Source organism: Lepidochelys kempii, chromosome 12 (assembly GCF_965140285.1).
Source record: "Lepidochelys kempii isolate rLepKem1 chromosome 12, rLepKem1.hap1, whole genome shotgun sequence".
NCBI classification, from domain to species: domain Eukaryota; kingdom Metazoa; phylum Chordata; order Testudines; family Cheloniidae; genus Lepidochelys; species Lepidochelys kempii.
The window spans coordinates 14,498,173-14,514,275 of record NC_136391.1 but is presented as its reverse complement, the minus strand read 5'-3'; the positions used below and the strand labels follow the sequence as shown (position 1 = coordinate 14,514,275).

Below are 16,103 nucleotides of genomic sequence, written 5' to 3'. Positions count from 1 at the left end.
AAAGACCTCTCTGCTTAATTGCCCTCACTTACTTAGAAAGAAACCTTATGACTGCTGCTGCTCCAGGTAACATCTCACACCAGTGCAAAACTGTTTTCAGCAATCCCTGACTGCAGTCCCTTTGCTAGTTCCTGCTTAAAGCAAACATGTCCAGCAGCTCCCTAGCATGAGGTAGAATGGAAGGCACAGCTGGGTCAGAGGGTAGCAGCCAGAATGCAATTCTAGCAGAAGGTTCCCATCATTTAATTTCCATTTGCAAGTCTATCCTCTCCAGGCAATCTTTTACCACCTTTTGCACCTTCAGCCACAGTTTGCTAGTCAGCTCTCTCCTTAACCCAACGCTGTTCCCCAACTATTACATGCTCTTCAGACATCGTGATTTTTAACCAGAGAGTACTCCACATAGCCACTAATGGACTCTAGGGACTGATCCAAAGCCCAGTGGCTACTGGGAACCTTTCCCTTGACTTCAGTGGGCTTCAGACCAAGACAGTGGTCCTCTTTAACACATGAATTCACATGATGGTGAACCAGTGGTTCCTGGAAATCACAGTACATTGGTTCTACCATAAAATGTGGTATCAAACCTTTGAACTGATGTTATACAAATCTGTCCACCTCCAACCCATCCAAAAAGGAAGGGATTCAAAACTCCCTGAACCATCATCTGAAGACTGAAACCATTGTCTAAGTCCTAGAGGACCAGAATTGTAGGTTCCTCCCCCTCTCAATCATCAAGGAAATAACAGAAAGCATTTGTTTTAGACTTTATGAAGATGAACTTCCTATTCAGAGCATAAGCTTCCAAATGTGGTCTTTGCAGTTCATCATCCAGGCAATAAGTGAGCAAAATACAATATTATCTGGATGTACAAAGTGCTATTTCCATGTTCCTATTCTTCAATTGCACTAGTGACTCACATGTTATGCCAGTCTGGCCCAATATTTTTAGTTTAAGACTCTACCATTCTGCCTGACTACAGCTCTGAGAGCATTTACCAAAATTATAATGGTGCTGACAGCCACATTACAGAAGTGGGACAACTGGCTGACTAATGCCAATTTGAAATTATTATAAAAATATGTCTTCTCTCTCTGTGTAAATTTGTTCATTATCTATTTTGCTTTGAGGGATGGGTGAGGGGAGTGCTGGTTCTTTTCTTTTGGGAGACAAGAAATCATTGGAAAAACTCAGCTATATTATTTCCCAAAATATTGTATGTAAGGAGCAGCTGAGATTGTGGGGGTGAGGAAGTAAATGGGGGAAATTCATCAGGACTAGTAAGTAGCAGAGAGTTTACAAACTTAAAAACTTTACTGATTAGTGGTGCTCTTTTTGAACATAGGATTAAAACCTTGGGGGCCCAGATACTGAATGAAAAAAACTTAAGTAGGGGTATCCAAATATCACATTTTCAATTTGTCATAAATTAATACACAAACAAGTACAACAAATTAAGACCTATGTAATATTTCAGTGTGCATATATTGAAATTTAACTGAGCTATTCAGGAAGTGCATGGTCCAGTCTTTAAAATGACATTATTGTAGTACATAAATATTATACAGGGTATCAGGTATATAAAATATTTTGATATTGGACTAATGACAAAAATGCTGAGGATGGAAGACATTTCAGACAAGAGAACCCACAGATTACAGAGAGTTGAAACCGTAGTTTTATTTCGGGGTTGGGGAGACCTAGAATTTAAGACATTTTCAAATGTATTCCAGTAAAAGATGCACATAAAGTATTTGTGCATCAAGTACTGTCTGTTTAAAATGGTGAGAATGCTTACCCCCTTTTGTAAAGCTGTGAGAACTATGGTTGAAAAGTGTGATTTAAGGACAAAATAAAAGAACTATAATTTGTAGCTATAGTGGTATTTTTTTTGGGGGGGGCACGTAGAAATATATACACGGTCACATTTGTTAGCACAGTGCTGGAGGCCCTTTGGAAAAGTGGCCTTAAACGAATCTGAGGCTGGGATCAGTACTGTGTCTAGTATGCCCCCTGGGAACCAAGAAGGGGTAAGCGTCTTTCTTCGTTTAAAATGAAGTGCAAACACTAGGGCAGTTTTCTTAGTGAACCTAAAAGTCAGGCAGGGCCACAGCGCACGCCTGCTGCAGGGAAGTAGCGGCTAACAGCGAACACATCTCGGGGAGACTCTGAAGTTCCTGGCGACAGAACCGCAGCGGAACGCACAACGGATTTACTCCGCCGCACGCAGCATGAAGCCGAATTCCTCAGGGAGCGGGGTGCCCACGGGAGTTGTGGATGAGGAAAACGGTGGGAGAGGAGGCGGGGGGCGGTCGGTATTTAACGGGCCTGCCCGTGAGCCGAAAGGGTCCTTTCCCCCAGGGGGGTCAACCCCTGTCCCCTCTCCCTGCATGTTGGCGCAGCAGATGCGAGAGCCAGGGCAGCAGGGCTGGGACCGACGAGGGGAAAGGAGGCCGCGGCCGGGGGCGTGCGCCGCGGCCGCCCGCCGCTGCAAGAGGGCGCCACTGTCCGCCGGAGCGCTCCACTCTCCCTTTGGCTTTCCCCGGCAGCGGGGCCTACCCAGTATCCAGGTCTCTGCGGGAACCTCCAGAGTAAACGCGCCCGGGATTGGCTTCTGTCAGGGAAGGGGGCCATATTGGATCAGCTCATCGCGCCGCTCGCGCACCATTTTATCAGCGGCTCGGATTCTTTCATCTGCCCGGAGGCCCCGCCCCCGCCCAGGGCGGCTCCCCCCGCCCCTGCGGGTTGTGGAAGCGTGAGGAGAAGGCGTCTCGAGGAAGGGGACTCGCGCGCGCGCCTCCCAGCCCCACGCCGCCTCTTGCGCACGCTCCTCCCCTCCTCGCTCACTCCTCCCCGGCTCGCCGACCCGCTCCCCCTCTCCCCCCCGCAGAGGCACCGTGTCAGCCCGCGGAGGCGGCCCTTGGCCGGGTGGCCAATCAGCGAGTGGCTGACAAATATGCAAATGTGTCCCCCCCCCGCCCGTCCCCTCGGGTTCGCTGGGGCTGGTGGGGTCGCGGCGCGGAGCTAGTGAAACTTCGCCAATAGCCCTCCTGTTTCCCTGCCCGGGCGGGGGAAGAGCAAATCACGCCGCGCCGCCTCCTCCCGCTCCTCCTCCCGGGCCTGTGCCAGCGGCCGGTAAGTGGTGCCCCTAGCCAGCGGTGGCCTGCGCACCCCGCGGGGCCGGAGAGGCAGGGGAATTCCCCGAGGGGAGGGGGGAGGGGGGAGGGGGGGAGCCGCCGCCGCCGCCCCGTTCCCCCGGCGCCTGGCCGAGGCAGGGAGCTGTCAGGCGCGGGGCATCGCCTCTCCCCACGCGTGCCGGCCAGACGGCCGCCGCCGTGTAATGGCGAACCCGGCGGTGAGTGCGTGCGAGGGGCGGGCTGCTCCCCGCCGCCCCCGGAGCAGGCCGCGCTTCAGGTGACAGAGACACGGGCTGGCCCTGGCTTCCCCCCGCCCACGCGGGGGGACGGCGCGGCCGGGCCTGCTCTCGCCCTGCCTCGGCTGAGCCTGCTTCCGCCCCCTCGCAGGGCGGGCGCGGGGCGACGGGCACAGTCTGGGTCGCCCCTGCCCCTCGCACCGGCAGCGCCTGGGCCCGAGGCAGGGTGGTGGGGCGGGAGAGGGGTTGGAGCCGGCCCCAGCCTACGGTAGGTCGGCGGGGGCTGGTTCCCCACGGGGCAGGCAGGCGGCGGAGGGAGAGGGACGGCAGCTGGCTGCCTACCCGGCAAGTGGGCGAGGCGGCCGGGGGAAGAGTGGCGAGGTTGGAGCTGGCTGCCCGCTGAGCGGGCGGGTGCGGGGCGGTGCAGGTGGAGAGGGAGGCTGAGGTTGGAGCTGGCCGCCCCCTGGGCGGGGGGGAGGGGAGCCGAGCGGAACGGAGCTGGCTGCACCCTGGGCGAGGGGGCGTGTTGGATCTGGCTACCGATGAGGCAAGGGAGGGGTGCGGGCAGCGGACTTGGCTTCTCCACCAGGCGGGGCGGCGGGGGGGTGGGGGGGGGATGGGAGGCTGCAGATTGAAAAGGTTTGGAGTGCAGATTGTGGGGGTTGCTAATAGGCCAGGTCGGGGTGGGGTCAAAACTGGGGCCCTGGGATGTCAGGGTCGTCATTTTGAGGCTGTCTCCCTACTGGGTGTGTGAGGTGGATTGGCACAATATATGTCAGGCGAGCATGTCTCCGCTGAAGGTGGGAGGCTTGTGACAGCTTTCGGCTGAGGCAAGGGGACCTACTGTAAACAGGATGGTGTGGAAGAAAACCTATTTTCCCAGACAGGTTGGTTGGGGGGGGGGGGGGGAGAGAACATTCAAGAAGTCTCTTCTTGCAAAGGTGAAATCAAGGCCCTCATCTCTTAGGAAGGTTTTTACGCTCCATATTCACGTTTGCATGCAAAAGACCATACCCACAGTAACTAAAAACTTTAATGAAAGCAGTATCAACTCACCATGAGGAGATACAGACAGATCTGGTGTTTCCTACAGCGGAGAGACTGAAGAGCCTTGGGCCAGCAGGCATGGTTGCTGAGGAGCAAATGGAGACTGTGGACAGAGAAAAGGGAAGGATTAATAAATATAATGCTGCAACAGCCATGATAGTGCTAGAAAGGATTCTGACCTTCTCTGCCCCTTTTCTCTGAAGTCTTGTGACTTTGCTTTTAAAAGTAGTTGTCTCTGAGTTTCCACCACAAGAAAAGTAGGCTTGTCTGTCATAGGAGGTTCCTGTACCCCATTTAACTTTTGTGCCAATCCAGAAATACCAGCTTGTTAGGTGCAAGCTTTATCCCATCTTTTTCATTTAATTTAAGAGTAGTCACAGCTGAAAACTTCTGAGTATCTTTCTTATTAGAAAGACTATGTTGGACTTTGTAGGTAAATAGTTTCTACTTCCTTTAATATCTTTGAGCAGTTACAGAGTTTCTATCTAGCAAGGGTTGTGAATTTTGGTTTATATCTGTAGGTGAAATAGCCTATATTATATTTGTGCGGACTTCCTTCAAGTGGTAAACAAAATTTTACAACCTATTTGTTTTACTTCAGATTTTGATAATTACCTAAGTGAGAGAGCAAAATAATATCCTGCTTATTTCCTGACAGTCATGTGGTCTCCACCCAAAAAGACAACCTGATATGTTCCTGCTTGTAGGCATCTGCTAATTCTTTAACTGTTCAGACACACTTGCTTGATGGGGCTCCAAAACACCACTGACTTAAATTCATTTTTTAACTCATGAAGAACATACAAAATAAATTCTTACTCTCACGTAAGCAATTCACAGAGCTGTGCTTTTGACAGTCATAGATGTCATAACAATTAACCGTTCACAGGAAAAATATTCTCCATAGTTACTTATAGGACATCTTCAACAAAAGCTTGTCAGCAACAATCAATATTTTGCCATTCTAGGAACATCACAATATGCAATTTGCCAATTGTGCATTGCATGACGTTGGAAACAAATAGGGAAATATTATGCCAAACGTGTCTTCAGTAATTTGAGTATAAAGATATACTCAAAGGTGCTAAGATCGTTAACTTAGTCTGTGTTACTTAAGCTGTTAGTATTCAGCCACATATATAGTGTGTCAGCAAATGGTTCGGTATATAAGCTCCTAATAGATCTTTACAGTGAAGAGTAGCCAAACTCCCCTGCCCCCCAGACTTGTTGGACTGTTGTCCCTCATTATTATGACTAATCTGATTTTTTTAAAAGATGCTGAGTAGCTTCAGATCCCACTGACTTCAACATGGGCAGTGGATGCTGAGGGCTTCTGAAAATCAAGCCATACATTCCTAGTCATTTTTGATTAGGTAAACGATGAAAGCTCAGAGTGGGGGGGGGGGGGTGTTTTTAGTGGTTGTATCTGTAAAGTGCTCTGATTTGGACCATCACACAGGGACTGTGAAGGCCTTCAAAGCAGACCTTGTTCATGTATTTCCTTTCTATAAAATAGACAAGAGCCAGTGACTGAGAGAGATTAATAAAATTGTGTCAGTCTCATTTTTATACTGCTCTACTCCTATGACATTAGGTAATAGGTATGTTTTAATTTCAGCATGCTTCCAGCCCTCCACCCCAGTGTGGGGAGCACTAGCAGTTCTTTATGTTGTGTTATTTATTTAACATTTTGATACAAACTTCTTTTAATGTAAACTACAACTCATACTTGAGATATTATAAAATGAATAGGTCAGCCACACAACTCTGTAGAGATTGTCAGGTAGGATTCCTTAATGTGTTGCCTTGTCCTCCAAATATCAGGCCTGCTGTATAAGTCCTTGTGTCTACCTCAAGTAAATGTCTAGACTCTGGAGCATTGCATTGTTTGGTAGGAATGATGAACAGAAGTTGGAGCAGAAGGAGGAGAATGCAGTGTTCTAGTTTGGTCCTGTGTAGTTCTGGGTTACAGTAATAGTTGTGATTCCTATGCTAACCACAAACTGAGTCCTGAGTAAATTTTCTCTGCTCTTCTTACTTTTTATAGATCATGTCAGTCCGTTTACTTCTCTGATCATTCCTCTTACAGCCACTGTTCCTTTCAGACTAAGGAGCAGACTCCTCAATACGCTCAAGGAAATCTCATTCTCTTTCAGGCTCAGACTGCACTCTGTTTTTCCCCTTTCTCTCAGTCAGCCTCTTCGCCAGACTAGAGGCAGGGCTTTCAGGAACGTGAAGGATCTGAAGTCACCTTAATGGATGTACCCAAAGCCCAGTCATGGGATTTTGTGAGTCCAGAGTTCTAAGAACTGACATCTGGATTCCCACTGTCATTGGGACTCCCTGAGAGGCATCTTTCCTGTTCAGCGAAAGGAAGGAGTGAAGACTTTTCTTTATCTTCACCATGTTGAATTTGCAGGGATACAATAACCCCAATATGAGTTGCTAGCACTTAATTCAAATATGATCAGAGTGTGCCGATCATTTTTTATTTCTCTGGCCAGCTCATATAGGCAAGAGAGAACTTGTTTGGCCATTGGCCATCTGAACGTAGAGACTCTCCTCTTTTTAATGTAAATTCTTGGTATTTCATTTTTTGTGCAACATTCTCATAAAGAATACATAAAAAAGCTAGATGCTGTTGCCGTCTAAAAAGATCACCTGTTGGAGGAACTGATAAAATATTGAACTGTAAAATGCAAACAAAAATAAATTGTGGTATTAGAGCAATGTGGCAAGTGAAAGCACACGTTAGGCATATAAGCATTTTAATCAATAACACCCACCGAGAGAGGTAAATATTTAGAAATGCTGAGTTCATTTTATTGTATGGGTATATTTTCAGCACGGTGTATGTGCAGCTAGAGACACAGCTACATTTTAGTGAGAGCTCATTTAAGGTGTTTGTATTGTAGCATTTGAGACTAAAGTTCTCTCTTTCATGTTACCCTGCCACCATGCTTCATTTATAAAACTGGAGGGAACATACTTGGGGTGAGGTGGTGGTTCTGTCCTCAGTTTCGCTCCGTTCTTGGCTCGTTTTACGACAAAGGTGCCAGTGTGATGTGGACATTTGTACTGAGACCTCCAACTTGATTCAGCCTGAACGCCAAACAGATGTCTGATATTAACATGTTTGGCTACTATGTATAACTTTGAGTGAATTTGTGGATCATAACTTTGATATTCCTTGGGGTTTCTTCTGGTTTACCTTTTTGTTTTGTTTTCAAGGCCAAAAGGGATATTTGTGATCATCTACTCCGGGGTTCTCAAACTAGGGGGTCGGGACCCTCAGAGGGTCGCAAGATCATTACATGGGGGGGGGTCACGAGCTGTCAATCTCCACCGCAAACCTTGCTTGCCTCCAGCATTTATAGTGGTGTTAAATATATTTAAACAGTGTGTTTAATTTATTAGGGGGGTCGCACACAGAGGCTTACAGTGTGAAAGGGATCGCCAATAAAAAAAAGTTTGAGACCCACTGATCTAGTCTGACCTCAAAAACACTGACACTTGAGGTTTTTGTTAATTTATGAAATCAACCTTGTACTTGCATAAAAAGTAGAGTTATCACAAGATGAGGCAATCCTATTAATTTCTTGTGGCCAAATACCAATTTTTTGACTCTGCTTTATCTACATAATAGAAAATTTACGAACAGGGGGTACCAAATTGATCTCCTCCTTCAGTGTGGTGTTACGTACTCTCCTTTATATAACAGGAATAAAAACAGTTTTCTGTGCTTAAAAAAATTAGAAGTTTAGATAGTCAACCAAAATTCATTCTAGAAAATTGCATAGGCTTTCACTAGTAAATAAACTTTAATAGCCTCCTATTATTACTTTAAAGTTTAACACGTTACTGAATGTCATAAGAGGAAAAACTTGTAATAGCTTCTGAAGACTTTTTCTTACATATATAATGGCATAATATTCTATCCCTTTAATAATATGAATAACATGAACTTGCTGTCATTTCTGTATAGGGTGGGTTGATTCACATTGCCACTTTGAATCAATTTAAATGAACATGCAGGAAACCTTGATTTAAATAATCAATTTTAATCATGTTTTGCATGCACTTTTTCATTATTTTCCTGAAGAAAGGTTGATTCTCACTGGCTGGCAACCATTAAAACGTGTTGATTGCAACTAAATATAGCCTTTACACTAAATTTAATGCTGCTTTTTGCGAACCAGGAGGATACACTAGATCTATATACATTTATTTAAGCAATTACATAGCTTAACTTAAATTTATTTAGGTTCTTAATTATTACATTTTAATTGATAAAAAATAGTGAATGATGCATTTCTTATTTACTAGATTTAATTTTTTATTTAAAATCTGTGTCATGCTCTAATTGGATGGAAATTCAAATTAAATTTTAAATGTACAGAAATGACATTTTAAATTTAGTACTACTTTAAATGTGCTGGATACATAAGGGGAAAACAGTTTATCAAAACGTGTTTTGCCTTGAAATCAAACTGATTTATTAAACAAAGAAAGTATTTTCTATAATATAGCGAATTTAACTGACTGTGGCTGGTCACCATGTCCTTCAAGATTTTAGAAGTAGTAGATCTCATTTTCTTGTGTTTTTTCAACTCCTAGTTGGTTTCTCAACTTTGAAGGAGGCATTTATTGAACTAAACTAGTTGAATAAACTGAAATAAGAAAGTATTCTCTCTGCACCTTCAGAAGAGGCTATTGCTGTCCAAAAGCTGGTTTAACACTTCAACAAACTCTTGTTCCAGGTGCTAAACCAGTGACTTCCACCAATTCGTGAAAATTTAGCAGCAAATATATCACACATTATATTTTGTATTTAGTTTAAATTATTTTAGTAGATTATAGTGAGTTAAGCCCTTATTAATATAAATTGTCAATTTAAAATTACATTTTAAATAGGTACTTTAAAAAAAAAGTCTTATTTAATTTAAATTAAAACTGGCTTTTTTTATTTAAAAAAATCATTAGACTTTTTTTTATCCGCTATATTAATGAAAATGAATTTAGGCCTGGTTCTCGTCTCATACTGTAGTACCTCAGGCATAACGCCATTGAAGTTAGTGGAATTAAACTGTTGGTAAAACCAGTGTAAATGTGAAAAGAATCGGGCATTGGGTCTTTGTTTCTTGATGGCTGCAATGTACACTTTTTCAAAATATTTATCCATATTTTTCAGAAGTCACAATAAAATTTAGTCTCTAATCTAGATCTTTTGTCTTCTGAGAAATTCACAATTATAATCCCCAGAACATGCTTGTGAAATAAGTGTGTGTTGCCAATTTACTGATGGGTGGCAGTGAAACAGGTTGTGACAAAAGGTGTTGATGCTAAAATGGGATAAGAGCTCACGTGTTCCTATCTTTTCATTTCTGTGCTGAGATGTCTAGAATTCAAGAAGGTATTCTGAATCCATGGTCTCTGCTGAAACCATAATTGTGAAAAATAATGAAATTCTCATTAAGATACTTACAGTTTAAGATACTGTCACTTTGAATTTATTTTGTTTTTAAGTTAGAAAAGAGGCAATCTATTAAGGAAGTCTAAAACTTTTGTGCAATACATTGTTTGCGACCGATAATGTGCTCTAATACAGATTTGACTATTATAATGTTAGAGAAGTTTTATGTGCTCTTCGTCTCAAAGATGTGGGGCTTTCCTTGTGAATAAATGTGATGATGAGAGGGAGCCTGAAACTGCACTTGTTCTGCACAATATATAATGTAATATCTGGAGGAGTATCTGTGGCACCTTAATCTGAGCTTCATTGAGGCTTGAAATTCCGTTTTTCTGAATTTGCACAAAAAATTACTTATGCTTATGTGTAAATAGTCTTCAGTACTGTCAATCTGTGTTCAAATCAGCCTTAGTCAACAGCAAAATAAATATGGCCTCTGCTTTGACCTTTTGTTTACACCCTTGTTCATGTAATAAAGTTGTCACAGGTCAGAAAACCACCACACAACTTGGTGGCTGGCAGTAGCTCACCAGGACAGTCCTGAAACTGGAATACTGGAGTTACTGAAGGTTAAGATTAATGTGTATTAGTAGAGTTGTACGATGAAAGGAGGTTAGGTTGTGAAATGGGTTAGAAGTTCATTATTTTATCTCTGGAGATCTGTAATGAAATCTTGTTTTTAGGCCACAAGAGAAAATGAGAGCGAGCTTTCACCTGATTCTTAGTGAATATTTGTCCATATCACACAACTTACACGTAATTGCTCAGGAAAAATCTTGGACTGCAGAAATGGGGGTACTGCAGATCAAGTTTGAGGTGCATTGGCAGAACTTGTGACAAAACTTGAATGATGATTTGAATCTATCTTGGGTGTAGCAGAGCTTCTGTAGTTGTCTCCTAAGTTGTCACTTACTTTTATAAATACTAAAAACTTACTAGAAGCATTTCATATTTTATCCTAAATAATGAAAAAAGCAAATAAACCTTTTACCTCCTTCCCAAAATTAAAATGTTTTCCTAATCTTATAATAGGCCTTGGTTTCCGCACAGGTCACTTAAAGAATATATTTCATTCTGATCTTCCAAGGGAGAAGTATGTTCTTCATATTGGCATGTTCAGATAAGCTATATTTGGGTGAGGAAATGGAGAACTTTGGTTCACTTTTGGTTATAAAGTGAACCAGGATTCACTGTATGGAATCCTGAAACTTGTCAAAATCACTACAGAACCTTTCATAGATAATTTTTGGAAAAGCCAGATAAAAGTAATCTTGTAAGAGTAGAATAAGATAATATTTTGTTCCTTTTCCCAGTAATTTTACCATTGAAATTTTGGACCCCGACAGTTTTTCTCCCATACAGAAGTTTTGGATTAGCATATCTCCTTTTTCTAAGAGCAGAATATTCAAGGATGTTTAACTCCTTCTTATCTCAACATGTTAAAATCAACTTTACTGACAAGGTGCAGCACACACTTGTGTTGGTACCAGTGCTTGCAAAGAAATATTCTAATCCAGCAAGTTTTTTTCTACAACGTTTGAACTATAGTCTTATTTCAGAGTATCAGCCGTGTTAGTCTGTATTCCCAAAAAGGAAAGGAGTACTTGTGGCACCTTAGAGACTGGGTTTGTGTGTGGGGGGGAGAAAACCTGGATTTGTACTGGAAATGGCCCAACTTGATTATCATACACATTGTAAGGAGAGTGATCACTTTAGATAAGCTATTACCAGCAGAAGAGTGGGGTGGGGGGAGGTATTTTTTCATGCTTTGTGTGTATAAAAAGATCATCTACACTTTCCACAGTATGCATCCGATGAAGTGAGCTATAGCTCACGAAAGCTTATGCTCAAATAAATTGGTTAGTCTCTAAGGTGCCACAAGTACTCCTTTTCTTATAGTCTTATTTGAAATCAAACCTTCTGTTGGATGTGCTTATGACCAAGTGCTTTTTGTATAGAAGTAAATAGTCTTTAACTTAGCAGTTTTCTATTATCATGAGTTTTATGTGATATCACAATTTGTTACAATTGAAGCAGAGTGGTTATGCAAAATAAACTGAAATAAATATTGTATTCCACTCTTTACTAATGTATATGGAGAGTCTAAATTGAATGGTACGTTATTTTTGTTTATGGTTCCAGATGATTTTTTTTTAATGGTGATGCTTTGGCTCCATCAAGAGCCAAAGCATTTGGCTCCATCATTTTTTAAAGGAGTTGCCTCTCAGATAGCTTTGTTCAAATGAGCCGTGTTTGGAAAAAAATCTTCATTCCAGTTCAAGTTGATAAAATTGGTCCCTATAATTTATATACAACATATTAATCCCATCCACACATTTCAGGACAAACAATAGGGTTCCCTTTTAAACCACAGAAGCTTTACTGAACTCCTTTTGAGTTGATGCATCATGTAACTTTGGCAAAATCATTAATTGACCGCACAAAGTAAAGAAATACTGCGTAAGTAAACAAGAAAGATGAGAATGGGCTTGATCCCATTTTTTCTTTTTGATTGTGACTAAGCTGCGTGCATGCAGCTTTCTGTAGTTTTACATAGATATTTTATTTTTATGAACGTATCGGTGTAATTGTCATTGAGCTATTTGTTTGCATGGGTAACACTTTGCAATGCTTTAATAATCCCTTGTTTTTCTCATTACTTTATCCTTTGTTTCTTTTTTCTTTTTAACACAAGATTCTTCAAAGACACAAATACTCCATGGTTGTCTTAATATCTGAGGCTGGTCAAGCAAGTGGTCTCTCTTGGCTTCAGGAGTGAGAATCCTCTTTTTCCTATTCTGAGTTATTGACAGAATCAATTTGAGGAAGAATTTGTGATTGACAGCTATGTTTCAGATAACAAAACATTTAAGCAAGTCGATGTTTGCCACAGTTGGTAAGTGCAGAAATCAGTTTTCTGTAATTGGGATATTCTTAATTTGTAAACTAGTGGGGAGGGAAATGTTTGATTGCGAGATCATTGTTTACTTTTTCCAGATTAAATTAGATAACGTTGTAAATAAAATACCAATAATCTGTGTATTGCAAAACCTTATGGTATAATTTAGCCTGTTTGTAGTATTTCTTAACCAATTAACTCTTTATTATTTAGAAAAGTTGTGTTTCTGTATTTAGTAATACTTGACTGTTAAACTCTCTAGAAGTATGGGTTCTCACCTTGATTGGCAGATGGGAAGAGAGGTTTTTGAATCTCTAAAGGGATCTCAAATTTTTTTCTGTTGTGATATGAAATCACAGTATAAGAAGAAAATGTACAAGAAACTTTTGTGGATATTCTTATACAAAATTCTTGCATATCACTTAAGACAGTAGAGGCCCGATTAGAGGATGTTTCAGAATAATTGTCTAATTATTTTAGACAAAACCAATTTCTGTTTTTGCATCAATTAGAAATCAATTTTTAGAGTACAAAAATTCCTAACATAGAACAGCCTCTAAGTAGGCTAGGCATAGTTCAGTCTACCAACTTTAGAATGAGTTTACAAGTTATTAAGTGAGAAAAGAAGGGCAGATATACATGCTGCACTATCAAGAGTGTGTACTAAGTACAGTTTTAATGTGAAGTTACCAGTTTATGACAAACAGTTCTTGTTATCTTGATAACTGTGTTGTGCATTGTTTGGAAGATATATGGAAAATGAGTTGTATCCTGCTTAAAATATTGTGAAGTTTCAAAAAATAAAATGTTGTTGTTCTTAATTTTACATCAACTAATAAATTTGTGAGTGCACATTAATGAAAGATCTCCTGAGAAAAATCTCCTGACAAGGCTTGTATTTAACAGAATTTAAGGCTGCTTTATCTGCCTAGGAAAAGGATCATGTTTTTGTATGGGGAAATCTAGCTATAAAAGCATATTGATATAGAATGTAAATCCACTTATTTCCCCCCTTTTCCTTCCCACACAGCATTGGGGAAGGGGGATGGTATGCTTCATTGTGTTTTCTCTCTTCCAGGGATCCCAGAAGCTTTTACTTCTCCCCTCACCCTTCCCCTTCCCCGCAGTGTGTTTGCACATTTGGTGCCTCTTCTAGGCTCTGTGGGCTCCACTCCCCGCTATGTCCAATGGGGGATTGGAGCATGACTGTCGAGTAAGTGCACTTCCCCCAATTCAGCAATATTACTTGATATTGGCAAGTACATCTGTTAAGCCCTGGTGTGCAATCACAGCAACCTTCGGCTTTCTCTTCTGCTATCAGATAAATAGTTTAATGGATAAGCATTGGCAAGTTTCAACCTCAGCCCTTAAGAACACGATTTATTCAGTCTTGAAAATTATCATATTCTTTATATTCAGCACTTTTAAGTAGTCATAAAAATTTTAAAATTCCAGCACAAAATCTGTCTAAATATCTGTTACAATGATGGTCCTTCTCCCTTTCATTTTGTCCTTTTCCAGTCATATTAAAAAAAATAACTTCACTTATCTTAGGGAATTGAGCAAATAGACGTTTGCAAAATTGCTTTAAAAATCTCCCTTATTTATGAATACATGTATATTCTCATGTTTCCCAAGTGATCAATGCCATAGATGTACTCAGTAGTTGAATTATCAGATGCTAAGATATGATCTTGAAGTGTGATTGTGATTTGTCTTTTGTTACTGTGCTTTACTTTCAGGTCCCTAATGATAATGAGCTACCTATTTTGGGGTAGGTATCACCCTGAGTTACTTCACTCTTCACAAAGGATATGCACTGTTAATTCATGGGTAAGGATTCTTTTGATTTTTGACTTTTGTGATTTTGTCAAGTATCTTACAGAATGAAGAAAATTCAGTAAGAACATTTCACTTTCGACCATTTATTTTTCAGATTCTTCTGTGTTAATCAGAGAGTTAACGTCATAGCATCATCTAAGAGTTTGCATTAGCTTGTAGTAATTTTGAACCTGTTTTGACTAATAAAAGCACATTTTAGGAACCGAATAATCTCTTAACAAGTATCAGTGTCTTAACTCAGCCACCCGATCTTGGTGATTTTTTTGAGCGAGAGGAACCGAATGATTGAGTTTATGTATATATTCAAAAGTTGGTCTATGAAACTACTTTTGTGGAGTGTAAAATGAACCCATTCTTACTCTGGGAAAATAGTCTGCATTTTCAAACTAGAGTTTTCAGGTGGATGGAGATTCCGTTCAACAGAGGTCTTTTATACACTTTCCTCCTCCAGGCAAAGAGAAGGACTGAGAACTTCATGAGTCTGTTTCGGTTTTTATTTTGATATGCTTTTTAATGCTTTGAATAAATATAATCTGAAACATACTGCATATGTATTTTCATTCACTTACTGAGCAGAATATACCCACGTATAGTAGTAAAAGATCTGACTTTAGGGAGAATCTGAGATGTTTTTTAAATGGACACCCATATTCTAGTTTTGTTGTTCTTCTCTAAACATCCACTACTTTCATATGTAAGAAATTGGTCATGCTATGCTGGATTTAAAAAAAAACAAACCCCACACACAACTTTTCAGCATATTATGAAGGCACCATTTGCAGCTCCATGTTTGAGGTTGAATTAAGTAGCAGTGATTCTATCAATTTATATATAATACAATGTATACACCCCAATATTTCAGCACTTTTTGAATATACAATAATTGTCTGCGAACTTACAAATAAATCCATTAATTTGAGTTAAAATTGATTTTAAAATAGGTCCTTTAAGAACAGAAGCAACTGGCCTCAAAGCTCTTTTGTCCCTAATAATATTAGTAACACATCTTCAAACTTCCCTTCTAGCTAAAACTAAAATGTGTGTATGCTACATAGACTGTATTTGAAGGAATATTTTTTGGATTAATAGTATTTTTTGCTGTATTCTTCATAACTGAAAGTTTATTGTTCAGCAGAGGCTGACAAATAATCTGTTACAGAGAATTCCATGAAGAAGTGCCCTCTTAAAATTGCTGCCATGTCTGATTGTTCTCAGTTGGACTGAGGCCAAGCTGCACTCAGCAGAGAAGATAGTGACCCTTTCTGCTGTTAGGGGCCACTGTCTTCCCTGTTTTGGGAAGCTTGGCTTTTCTCACATTGAGAGTAATAAAAGATATCCTCTTTCCCAATGGCCATTTTTTGTGTAATTATCTGAAGTAGGACATCATCTGTCTGTCTCTGCGGACTGAAACTGAGTTATGAAGAATATCTAACATTTACCATTAATCCTAAATTTTGCTGTCAAAAACCTA

At 40.9% G+C, this 16,103-nt stretch overlaps 1 protein-coding gene across 12 annotated transcripts in view; it reads left to right on the top strand.

Moving 5' to 3' along the window:
* The first annotated feature begins 2,984 nt into the window (after window positions 1-2,984).
* The window catches only part of CHD9 (chromodomain helicase DNA binding protein 9), a 188,792-nt gene continuing 175,673 nt past the window's right edge, over window positions 2,985-16,103 (top strand). For 10 of the 12 annotated variants that reach the window (XR_012154463.2, XM_073307626.2, XM_073307620.2 and 7 more), the window contains exons 1-4: window positions 2,985-3,136; window positions 12,587-12,787; window positions 13,869-14,003; window positions 14,533-14,623. Coding sequence is in view for 2 of the 12 variants with exons in the window: in XM_073307626.2 (XP_073163727.1) it covers window positions 13,978-14,003; window positions 14,533-14,623 (117 nt within the window). In the remaining 10 variants the exon portion in view is untranslated. Of the gene's footprint in view, window positions 3,137-3,243; window positions 3,357-12,586; window positions 12,788-13,868; window positions 14,004-14,532; window positions 14,624-16,103 lie in introns of those variants that run through there. The other 2 variants (XM_073307619.2, XM_073307627.2) reach the window with 2 other exon arrangements.